The sequence below is a fragment of the Atta colombica genome, unplaced genomic scaffold, assembly GCF_001594045.1.
Source record: "Atta colombica isolate Treedump-2 unplaced genomic scaffold, Acol1.0 scaffold150, whole genome shotgun sequence".
NCBI classification, from domain to species: domain Eukaryota; kingdom Metazoa; phylum Arthropoda; class Insecta; order Hymenoptera; family Formicidae; genus Atta; species Atta colombica.
The window spans coordinates 1,143,844-1,157,554 of NW_017259240.1; the positions used below are offsets into that span (position 1 = coordinate 1,143,844).

At 27.8% G+C, this 13,711-nt stretch overlaps 1 protein-coding gene across 1 annotated transcript in view; it reads left to right on the forward strand.

Moving 5' to 3' along the window:
• Positions 1 to 8,956: 8,956 nt before the first annotated feature.
• LOC108685282 (gastric triacylglycerol lipase-like) overlaps positions 8,957 to 13,711 on the forward strand; it is an 8,928-nt gene continuing 4,173 nt past the window's right edge. Inside the window, exons 1-4 of the mRNA XM_018189998.1 lie at positions 8,957 to 9,160; positions 10,063 to 10,258; positions 10,960 to 11,074; positions 13,395 to 13,647. Of these exons, the coding sequence (XP_018045487.1) occupies positions 8,957 to 9,160; positions 10,063 to 10,258; positions 10,960 to 11,074; positions 13,395 to 13,647 (768 nt within the window). The remainder of the gene's footprint in view (positions 9,161 to 10,062; positions 10,259 to 10,959; positions 11,075 to 13,394; positions 13,648 to 13,711) is intronic.

The following is a 13,711-nucleotide window of genomic DNA, read 5'->3' on the forward strand; positions in this document are numbered from 1 at the left end:
GTATAATTATATTCATAAGATAAGATGAAAAACTTAAACTATAAGTAATTTTAATATACACATGTAAACTTATAAACAGTTTAATAAGTTTAACGAAATTAAAATATCATTTCACTGTGATGTGAATACACAACAGATAAGAAGATTAAGCGATTAAGCTTGGATCTTTAAAAGCTTCTTCTATTGAAGAATTTATATATATCACAAATCGAGGGAATAATCACTTAATTGTCGTGGGAACAATATCTTCGAAGTCATTATAAAAATTCTCATATATAATAGATAATTACGTATACAATTATGAGAAATCATTGTGTAATATTAAATAAAATCGTTTACTTTACTTTACCAAATGATTTCATATGCAGTGAAGAAAATTACTTGTAATCAGATGAAATCAAATAAAATCATGTAATCTGTGGGATATTTCAGTTAGTGGTTACTTCCTCGCCACAAATCTAATCCTTCAAATTGCGTACCGAATTTATTTTCGAACTTGAAATACAATCCTAACACAACTAGAGCAATAATAATGTTCATATAGGTTTTTATAATTTTTATATTCTTTAAATAATTTAAAATATATAAATAATTTTATTGCAAATAATTATATTACCTCGATTGCGGATCAAATCAAGATCTCATTCTGTGCGAGAAAAGTATAATTAATTTCTGTTAATTAATTTCAAATAATGTTGAATATTATTTAGAATCAATGTCTGCCTTTTGATTAAAAAAAATGTGTCTTTCAGGATTTGAAAAGTTACTTTATTAAAAATAACTTGTTGTTATTATCCATTATTGATTTTAAAAAGTAACTTTTCCTTATTGTTACTCAAAAAATATTCTCTAAAACTTTAAAGTGAATTGTTACTCTGAAGAGTGAAATCTCACTTTTAATGATTGAAAATTAAGTCGCTCTTTTTCAAAACTAGCTCAACTTTCATTCTTTAGAGTGAGATTCTATTCCAAAGAATTTGTAACAGTTGACACTTATAATGAATCATTATAATTTCCGTTACTTTTTTACTGAATTTTGGTGATCCTTTTTTTAAAATGACATCCGATTGGTCGGACTAATTGACAATTTAACATGGACTATATAATTTTTTTAATATAAATTTTTTAATCATATATGACTTAAGACTAAAACTTAGGTAATAGCTTATTGTAGAAAGTCTATAAAGCTATAATCGAACACACTTTCTTCTTTTAAAACTTACTTACATACACGTTCATTACATATGTATTGTACGTGTACCAAGTAATGATAAAAGTAACCATATTCATTACCGTTATTAAATACCAAAAGGTAATTACGTTATCATTAACGTTACAAAAAAGGAAATGTAAATAACATCATTAATTAATTGTTGCTGGAAAAGAATAACAATAATAACGTCGCAGATAACGCGTTACTTGTTATCCTTGATTTATTGTCAGAGAAAATTTATAAGATTATTCTCAGTGATATATGCACGTAATCGCTAAAGAAATGGGGATAACAATGGTAGCAATACAAGTGGGGTTGATACATCTATAAATGTTCCGAACGACATACTTGTTTAGTAGACAGCGGAATGAGCAAGCAAGAGATTGCTGATTCTAATTGCGCAACGTATCTGTATCAAAATATATTGTGTTAAAGCGTCAAATCTATGGAAATTTGGTGTTAATTGAAAATCAGTTTAATAGTGAAATATTACTAAATTTTTTTTTGTATCTAAAAAATAATTAATTAAGTAATAATTAAGAACAAATAGAAAATTGTAATCATGTACAAATTTCAAATATAGCAAAAAGGACATCAGTAGGTATAGTATGCCGGCTCTAACCCTACTATGAGTTAGAATCCCTATTTTTTATCCTACTGATATAGAAGAAATTTGTAAGAATATTCTCAGATAAATACACGAAATCGCTAAAAAATGAAAATAACAGTGGTAATAATGGAAAATATTATTCATCTATTTTTAAAGAACACGAGATTGATACAATATTTGTGTTATTTTTTGTATAGAAAGCAACATATGGTTTGAAGAATTATATAAAGAAATCTCCAAGTAATAAGAATTTATACTTACTAATTTGATTTCTGATTATAAAATATATATATATATGTTCAAATAATTTCTGTAAAAGTGAGATGGTGAAGATTCTTTTTTGATGTTGGCATTAGCGACAGTGTATAAAAACATTTTGAACATACAGAATTTTGTAAATGATAAGATTTTGTAAGTATATCATTTAATTAATTAATTATTTATTGTATATTTTCTTATAACAAAATTTGATTTATATTCGAATCGTATATCCGAATTGTACATACAGTATGGACTCACAATTAAAAACGATAAAAAATATGTGTTAATGAGAGTACAACGTGGTTAACAATAAGTGGTTAACAAATAATAATCTAAAAACTTTTACTGTTTTAATATAAGATGAAGATGACATTGAACATCTCTTTAGAGTCATCCTCACAAATGATACAATATAATTTTAACATATTTCTCTTCAATCTAGTTAGGATTGAGTCTTAATTGGATCTTTGTTGAAAACGAATAAAGTCATTCGCAGATTGCCGAATCTGAAGTGACAGATTTCTCAAGAGATCGAAAAATATGCATGGAAATTTTGGGTAACAAATTAATCTCAGTAATTAAATAAGTCCACAATAAATTTTAATTTATAAGAAACGTTTCTTATCTGAAGACACGGTAGTGGCTCAGCACTAAGCATAGTGCGAGAGATTATCGTATCTTCTTTACGCGGCGAGTAAGTTGCAGATCGAGATTATCAGATCGGCTGTTTGATTGAGTTTTAAATATAACTTAATCGATAGCTTACACTCTGATTGTATTATACAATCGCTTTTACTTTGATTTTTTTCTCTATATACTCTATATTGACGCAAAATCCAGATCTGTAACTTTTCATCAGATTAAGATCGTCGTCATCGTCGACCACATTCCTTTGATATCCTTCTGACTTCTGACATTCTTTACGCTAATGATATGCATGATCTGCGATCTGTACTACGATAGTGTCTCGGTCGGTTTTTTCATTTCAAAACAGGATCAGTAATAATAATACAGGTTAATTGCTAACTAAACTAAAAGGAAATTATAATGAAAAAACGGTTTATTCGATTTCGATTTATTACGATCTCCATTTTTATAACTTAAATATTTAACAAAAGGAGATCGAACGGAAATGAAATTATGGTATTTGATAATTATTTGATAAGCTAGAAAATGATAATGACAAAGCAATTTATTTTTTGTGAGCAACAATTAAATCAATATTATTGATCGAAGTTGGAAATTTGATTTTTGAGATTTAAGTCAACGCTGTGATTCGCTTCATGTCTAGGGCTCAGAATTTTGGGCTCACGATTATAAGGCATGCTCGAAAAACGGCTGCACACTTTGTTTATATTGAATAGACTGTGCACCAGTCAAAATGCTATCTCATTTCAGCGAACATCTGGTTTGTACACAGCGAATCTTTGTGTGCGTCCCGAGATTATGTTTGAACTTCTGCGACCTAATTCTTTTCAGAGCTACTCTTTAATTCAATTGTTTTCACAACTACTCTTACAAACAGTTCTTTTTAGAGCTACTTTTCACAACAATTGTTTTCATAATTAAGTTTTCATAAACTACTCATACAATTAGTTCTTATCAGTTAAATATTTCTTTCTTGCAAGAAAATTATATTTTTTTAATAATAAAAATTCATTTTTCTATTGAATCTTATAATACAAAACTCACAATAATCGAAAGCATCCCAGTTTGTGAGAAACAAATCAGATCAATATTATCCTTATAACATTTTACTTAAAAATATACATAGAAAGTGCAAATATAAATGATGTAGGAATGTCGTTGAAAATAAGAAATTGTAGTATTAATAACCTGTTTCGAAAAATGGCGCCTCGTAAAAGTCAAACGGTTCATTACAGGAAGTCGTGCCTGTGAAGACTTTTTATAAGACGATAAGATCTACAACATATCAGATTTTCAGACAATTCGAAATTCAATTTCCATAAAATTTATGCGAGATTCTTTGGTATTAAAATGTTTGTTTTTTTAATATTATTTAAAGATTTCTAGTCGTGCCGAATTAGGTGCTCGTTCCATTTGGTAGAAATTTGACCTCGAACATAGGTTGCGCGGTCCATTCACAAGAGAGAAGTTGCTTTAAAAAAATATACGTTTTATTTTATTATAGTGTTCGTAATTGTGTACTAGAGGTAAATATACTGTTTAATAATAAGTAAATAATTTATATTATTGACATAATTAAATCTGTTTTAATAATATAGTGAACGTAAACAAATAATATGTAAAAGAAATAAGTGAATATAACAAAATTCACATGTATATCATGTCAATGTGACTTTGAAATAGCGTTTATTCATAATTGATCATGAATGCAGTTACTAACTATTAGTGCAGTTACTAAAGTAAAGACATATATACGTATAAAATATTGTTAAATAATGTGTCAAATGTATAGCTTGACTTGAGAATAGTATCGTTAATAATAATACATAATAATGTTAATATATAATGTTATGTATCTTAATAAATCAATAAAGAATCTTGTAACTTATAAAAGAATATATTAATTAATATGTTATTGTAATGTAATGACTCATTGACGACACATTTGATATCTGTTTTATTATTTGGGAAGGCGTTTTCTGAACTCATCTGGTTTATCGATTGCTGCTCTTATCCTTTTGTATTGCATCTCGCTGTACCGACGACTCACTCTGTCTTTTTGGATCCTGTCTTTTTGGATCCTGAGAAATCAAGTTTATGCATGAAGCAGAATTCGGTTTCAGGGACAAGATGCGTCAACGTAAGAACATCCAGTAAATTTGTATTTTTACTTACAGAAACTGTTATGTTCAAGACAAATCTGCCTGCTACTCTCATTCGAATCTTGGCTTCGAGTATTTGCTTATTTACTGATTACACATTAGTGATGTGTCACTCGCGGATGTGTTTACTTTATCATCTGGTCTATTAATTTCTGCTTTTGATGCTGATCGTTTGATAGCTTTCTCTTTTGTTGATGAATCTACAATTTGATGTTCAGCAGTGCTTGTTGATGGACGTGGATTACCGTCACTTAGTACTTTATCTTTCTTATTGCGAACTGTTGTTAAATTCTGTAGATGTTTCGCTTTTTGTATGAATTTTTCATCTTATTTTAGCTTTTTATTAATTTCTGCGTTTAAGATCATTTAAAGTTTGGCGAAATTCGAATCGTTTTTTTATTCGTTGGTATTGCCTGTAGCTACCTTAATATCTCTCGCATTTGTTCTAAATAATCTTTTCTTTCTAACAGTTCTTTTTCATGCAGTTGTTCCTCTATAGTTGTCATGAGAATTTCTTTCTCACGTTCTATGTCCTCCTCTGATGAGGATATCTGTTGATTCATTTTTGCGTTAATTTGGAACGCTTTGGCTTTAATTATTATTATAGTTCGATCTATTGATTATGTATTTCCTTATCACGTTTTTCCGTATTCACGTTTGTTATGCTTGTCTCGTTATTCACTCGTGTGCCAACAACACGGTAGACGTGGCGGGAATAAACTTACCTTTTCAAAAAAGGTAAGTTTGTACTGTAAAAATTAGTGAGAAATCTATTTTATCAATTCAAAGATATCTAACCAGATATGTTGAAAAACAAATTAATTTATATGATAAATTAAAAAATTTAAAGATTTGCGACAAAAGAAAGATAATTTATGTATTTCTAAATTATTTGTAATAAAACTTCTAATCCAATAAAAAGTGCGTTACAGAAGTCATCCAATCGGCTGACAATGAGAGAGCGCATTGCAATAGCAGTCCAGGTGACATGCGGGATAAAATGACACACTCATTACTTAACGATACCTTGTCATATAGTAAACGTGTTATTATAGTTTATACATAGACCAAAGTGAGTCAAAGAACGTCATAGATTATCTAGTTTATTTGTTTATTAGAAAGATGCCACTTCAAATTCGACAATCTGCGAATGATTTATTCTTGCTGGACTGAAAAGAAGTATATCAAAATTGCAACATATGTGATGAGGATGATTCCAAAGAGACGTTTCTTCGAAACGTGTAATGTCATTACCTTCTTTTAATATTAAAATATTAAAAGTTTGTAGATTATTATTTGCGCAATATTAACTGCGCTGTACTCGTTAGCTTATATTTTTCCTTACCTTCTTTATATTTGACGCATTCAGATGATATGTAATTAAATATGTGAATCATATATACATTGATATAATATACAAACAGGTGTAAAAATTATTTTGTATATAAGAGAAATTAATTTATTAATTAATATATAATTAATTTATTTTTGTGTAAATAAATTGAAATAATATCAATTACAATTTTTTAAGTTTACAATAAATAATATTAATATAGTATAAAAAATTATAAAGCAATTAGCATACAAAAATTCAATTTTGTATATAAAGTTTTCATGTATAATTATGTATACGTAAAAAATTTTAACGTACACTCACTTTAAAAAAGCGATACATTTAAAAATTTAAGAAAAATTTATCAAATTTCAATTATTTGAAATTTGGTAAATTTTTTCTAAATTTTATGATTATTCATAACTTTAATTTATTAATTAATGAAGATAAAAATATGAATAAAATTGCAAAGTGAAGTTTCAAATGTCTACTTTAAGATTATTTGAATAACAATCAAATGTTCTATCATTTTTTTTAAATGGCAGGTGACAAAGTGAGAAAATGCAAAATTGATAATCGAAGATCCGAATTTACAAGATGCAATTCTGATTGGTCAGTGTTACCTTTAAAATGCATCGTTACCGAGTTAGATGCAATTTTCTGCTGAATTATTCCAAATTTAATTAAAAAAGCATTTTTTCAAATTTGACCAAATTTGAATTTGAAAAGTTTTAAAGTCTTTCTTTCTCTCCTCCTTTCTCTTATGTGGATTTTGTCCCATTGGGTTGCGACATCTAATTCATGCCATGCATCATCGCAAAAACTTCTCATTGCAAACAATTTTACATTTTCTCACTTTATCATCCACCATTTTGTTAAAATAAAATAGTCAAGCATAATTACCCTTCAAATATTTCGAAAGTGAATATTTGAAGCTTTATTTTGTATTTTTATTAATATTTTTATCTTCATTATTTACAACTTATTTAAAATTCAGTAAGTTTTTCCTAAATCTTTAAATTGTATCGCTTTTTTTTAAGAGTGTGAGTGTATAATATAATTTTTAGAAGTTTCAATTAAATATCATACCTATACATACTTCGAAATAAACTGTCAAATTTTATTCATAGTTAATATCTGTTACTCGTTTTTAAAATCTGTTTTTATTCCTTGCATAGCTTGTTAATTTTTGAACGTTTTTCAACTATTCACGAGATATAGAGCAACTTCAATCGATGGATAAATTTGCTTAAACCAAAATGTCATTATGTAGAATTGTATGTAATTATTATTTCTAATTTACTTTGCCTCTCCATTTTATTAAACAATAAAAGGTTAATACTTTGCAGTCTATCGGTAAAATATCGTCCTAAAAAAAAAAAACATGGATTTTATCGACACATATGTACACCTATTATTGCATACAATTGTTATAGATATAAAAATATACATCAAATTTGCTTGGCATCGTAAAAACAATTACATTTACATTATTAAATAGCACAATGTGAACATATTTAAACAACGTATCTTTATGGTAAAGACAGCTTTTATTCATGGCCAATATATGCCAATATTAGCAAATATTACATACATGACATGCAATCTACATGATGCAATCTACACGGAATATAAACCAATATTTAGCGACCAATATTTGTAAAGTTATGCATGTACGTATGTTAGCCATGTCTGAAGCCGCCTTTAAAAAATGTGTGGATCAGTTCGTAGTCACAGTTTATTACAGATAGTGTAACTGTGTATACGTATACGTGAACTGCAAAGTATTAATATCTGTATTAACAAATACAAGAGAACAGATATAGTCGAATAGATAAATTATTTGTCAATTTGCAACATTTGTTACATATCAGCAGCAACAATGAACGAAAAAATACTAGCTAAATGAACAAAGTTTATTTGATGTAACTGATTATTCAGTATTAGAAGTTTGATCGATTTTTCTTAATAAAAGACGATTGTTGTTTGAACATTGATTGAATGTGTCAGTGAAATATTGTGAAATTGCACGTAGACTTGAGATTTCATATGTGTTACGTAATGTCCGATTGTCATTGTAAGATTGTGTTTCTGCATATATGTATATACGTGAATAATATGTAGATATGTACATAAAAAATAAAATTTATAGGATTATAATATAAACTGTTTGTGGAATAGTCATAAAAATTAGAAGTCATAAAACAATTTATACAAGAGAATTAATTTTGAGAAAATATTGACTCTAAAAATTGATTTTATGTTATTTGATTCGAGTTATATCGTAGATTAATGATATCATAGATATCGATTGATTTTAGTCGATAATCGATGAGTAAAATAAGTCTTTCTTTAAATGATTTTATTAGATTAATTTAATAATAATCGAAATTAAAGTTTTACTTTTACTTTTTAAAAAGTAAATTTTATTCAATTAAACAAATAACAAATTTTCAGAACTTTTTAAATAAGTTCAATAAATCTTATAAATTCTAATAAATTTATCATTTAATTATTAAGTATTTCATAATAAAAAATTGAAAAAATAATCTAAAATTTAATAAATTTTTTGATATTTATATTTTTTAAAAACAATGAAAAAAACAAAAATAAGAACTAATATCATTGCATTTATAGGTTTCTTGAAGACACACACACACACATAAAACTTATATCAAATAATATTGTCAGTACTTACAAATCGTAGTTTACAATCGCGGACAGTAATAATGACAATGGGAATGAAATTTGCTTCCTTCGTATTTATATTTACTGTAATGTTGCTGGAACCAAAACTAAATGTCCATGGACAGTCGATATCCATTCAGAAATTAATACTCAACTATATATTTCCTAAGGATCCTGATGTAGTGAGAGTAAGGAAGCCAGAAGACATTAGAACAACAACGAATAACGTAACTACATTGGATTTTGTAAGTGCGAGTTTGTTTTTTCATATTTCATCCCATTAAAAATATACTTAGGAAAATAATAGCGCAATTAGAAGATTAATTGTTTAATACATTATTTTAAATACGAAGCGCCACTACGGTCTGAATGTTAAAATATTAAACTATTATGTATATTCATATAAATGAATTAATTTCAGAAATGATAATTGCGTGCCGATATGGTTGTCTCGCACGGAATGCAAGAGATCCGGGTTCGACTCCCGGCCGAGGCAATATTTTTCGCAATAAGTTTATTACAGTTTTTTAAGATTAATTTGGGAAATTTAGGGGGATTATTAATATTTCAGATTGATTGCGTTGAAAGTCCGACAACCATATCGGCAGGCAACTATCATTTCTGAAATTAATTCATTTATATAAATATATATAATAGTTCAATATCTTAACTTTTTATTCAGATCGTAGTGGCTCTTTGTATTTAAAGTAATGTATTTAACATAAACGGTTTTGTTTTCAATCTTATTAATTGTTTATACAAAACAAAACTTTATTTCTAAAAAAATGTTTTACTGTATATATGATTATACTTCTATTCTGTATTATAGAATGTTTCAAAAAAGATTTTGAGATTGATAATAAAACTAAATTAGAAAAGTTCGACTAATGTAGATAAAAAATTAATTAGTTAAGAAATTAATTTTTATAACAGATAAAAAAACTTTTGTTTTGGAAATGCAAATTAATTGCATTTCAATTTAAAATGTTGCCTCTTTTGTATAAGAAACGTCTTTTTATTAATTTATGATTTATTATAAAAAGAATGTGTGTGTTACGTGTAAAATATTGAATCAGATTATTAAAAAATTTTGAACTTTTCTTTAACATTCTATATATTAAGTTAGTTAAGTTAACATTCTATGCAGCTCGGTATGGTAGAGAAATATGGTTACACTGCTGAGGAACATTACGTTACAACGGAAGATGGTTACAATTTGGTGATACATAGAATAACAGGAAGTCCTCTATTTAAAGGTCAGACAGGAAAAGTTGTGTTTCTTCAAACTGGTCTCTTTGGCACATCCGATTGTTGGGTATTGATAGGTGCTGGCAAAGATCTTGGTAAGTGATTGTCAATACATGATGTATTGGTTATTACGAGGGACATCTCAAAAATAAATTTCTCTTTCATAGGAAAATAAAATAAAAGATAAGATAATCATTAAACTCTTATTAATTTGAATCTTAAATTATTTCTCAACGTAATCACCATTGATATTTAAGCACTCGTTATGTGACATCAGTTTTATGATATCGTACAGTGCTGCAAAAAAAAACGAACTCTCTTAGATCGGAATTACAATTTTACTTCAACTATGACTTCATTATGTCAAAACTTTTATCACTTAATAAGGTCAGAACAAAGTCACATTGAATTTTTTACACTCATTTGTCATAGCATATTCTCATAACTTATCTCGAGACTTTTTACTTTTTTTCAAAGCACTAATAAAATATTTTTTTTATTAAATACTTTTTGAGTTTTAAGTCTGAGAAAGTATAATCACGAACATATATGATCATGTATGTGAAATGAATTAAAGAAGCTTTAGTTAAAAAAAAAATTAACAAAATATCTTAAATTCTAAGAAAACAAATAATATATTCATTATAATAAATAAAAAATATTTAATAGGACATTATCAGGATAAATATACTGATAAAGAGGAAAATATCTTTATCAGAAATTATTACTATTAATAGATGTACAAATAATAATATAAGGGAATTAATTATATATCATTAATTATCTTATGTTACAGCATTTTTATTAGCTGATAAAGGATATGATGTATGGCTTGGAAATGTCAGAGGAAGTTCTTATAGCAGATCACATGTCAAATTATCTCCACGAAATAAAGAGTTTTGGCAATTTAGGTAAAATTATTTTATAAGTACTATACTTATTTTTATATAGAATTTTTTTTATTAATTTCGATGACTTATTGTTATTTTAATTATTTTTAACGACGACCGCACTCATGAATACAACTTCGTTGTTGCGATTAATATTCTACAGTTTTCGCAAATAACAATTTGATATTCAAAGTAAACAATGCATCAACTGATCTCACCAATTTAAAATGCTCTCAATCTCAACACTGATAATTGAGAGCCAGGCACGAGAGAGTGTGCCTCTTTCGAGAAATTTACAAAATTTGTGCTCAAAATATAAAGATCTCTACAGAATCGCGAATACTGACGGCTCTAATAACTCTAAATTGCTCAGTTACGGTAATAGTAGATGGGGTTCGTAACCGGGAACAGAGAATATTTTGAAGAACGAGCAGGGCAATATAGCAATAAAGTATGCAGAATTTGTAACAATCTGATAAATATGTTCTCTCAATCGTTTAAAATATTTCGTACACGTTAAAAAATTAATGATTATGCGTTATACAAAACGTTAATAAGACATTATAACCCCTCCAAACTGCGTTCTCAACACATGATATTAGATAAAAAGATTTCTCTTTCGACGATACGAGCTCCGAATATGAAACTAATTCTACGAACAGTATATGTTGATATCGTAGTTAAGAAAATTAATCGTAAAGCGACGATTACAGTGGTAGTCGACTGTGCTTAACGCATAAACAAATCTCGAGTTCAATCGCGAGAATAACAAGAATTGTTACGACAGAAATTCTGAAACATACGAGAATATTATATGGAATCTAATACACTTTCGACTTTCGACTTTAAGATACAAAATTGTGACGCAACAATACGATACAAAATGACTTGGCTGTGGCTACGACGGATGTATAAACAATTGATTCGAAATTAACGGAATTAATACAACATCGGGCGGGATGGACGATCATGCACTGCGCGCTCAAAAATACAAGACTAAACGAAACTGGATACTATTATCGCGGATACATGCGATCCCTCTAATCTAAAAATCGGCGGCTTTACAATACATTACGCTCGTCCCATCTCATGGACTCCTTCTAGTCGAGCTCTCATTAATGGGCCTCATCAAAATGTTGTCCTCTGTCCTTTTACATATCCGTTACTTCAGATGCGATAGCACAAGTAGCCAGAGCATGATGAAAGGATTACATGATGCGCTCAGACTGCCCAGTTTGCAAGCATCTCTTTCTAAAATTAGCGTTCTCTGTTGTTTCTCTATTTCTTCCGCAAGACCTACAACTGTGAAAAGCGAAACATGGAGCGGTATTCATAGTTCGTTTTTATTTTACAATCTTAAATATAATGTCTTAAGATATTAATACAATCCTCGGATTGACTTACGATATCTTAAGATTGACTTAAGACAATCTTAAATGTAAGAATTGACTATGAATACCGACCTGTTTCACATTATGAAGTTGGTACTGAATCTTTTCTGGTACGACTCATGAAAAATTTACGAATAATGCTTATTAATAAGACACAATAACTTATAAAATCTGTTTATAAAGTTTTATTAAGGAATAAGAATGATAAATGTATATGAAGTAATAGATATATTACTTCATATACATGAAGTAATAATTAACAATCTTCCTATATATATTACAAGTGTTATAATATGAGGTACATATTTCATGTAATGTTTATTGTATTTAATTTATTTCACTGAACCCAATCTGCGTATTTTGTATGCTTTGAGTATAAATTCCGTTAAAAATGCCATATATCCCAAACACACAAGGATATATAAAGAGAATAAATTAAGTAAAGAGAAAGCAAAGCACTTGTATTTTGTTATACAACATACTTTATTATTCTTCTATATCATATAATGACGCTTATATATCATATAATGACCACTCTTTTATGCGCTCTACAAGTCATTTTGTGTAGATTATAATTTATGATGACGCTATCTTACAGTGACAAATCAATTTAATTCACAATAATTTCATTAATATTAACAATAAAAAAATTGAAATCATAACATTAAGGCACGTAACAGTAGTTGCATATATACTAGAGTTATCCTTCGCAAGGCTTCTTCTACGATTTCTATTTTAAATTAAAATCGATTTTTTCTTAATAAAAAATATAAAAATTTGAAATACTGTGCGTTGCGTGCGTGCGTGCGTGCGTACGTGCGATTCAAATATTTTTATTTCAAAAAATTGATCATAATTGAGTTAAAAAATTTGTAACAAATATTCGATAATTTTGCAGCATAACAAAAATAATAGAAGAGAAAATATTGGAATTTATTTTTATTGTTTAGCTTTCATGAGATAGGAACGAGAGATCTACCGACTATGATCGATTATGTACTTGATTATACAAAACAAAAAAGCCTGCATTTCGTCGGTATTTCGATGGGAACTACTGTATTATTCGTTCTTTTGTCTATGAAACCCGAATACAATGCAAAAATAAAGTTGGCAGTCTGCCTTGCTCCAATCGCTTTTTGGAATGAAGTATCTCCTATGATACAGTATGTTGCTAATATGGTACACAATATTAGAAATTTTCAGGTAAGATAATAAAATATTTTAACAGAAATAAATAAAGATTTATTTTTTATATATATATATATAT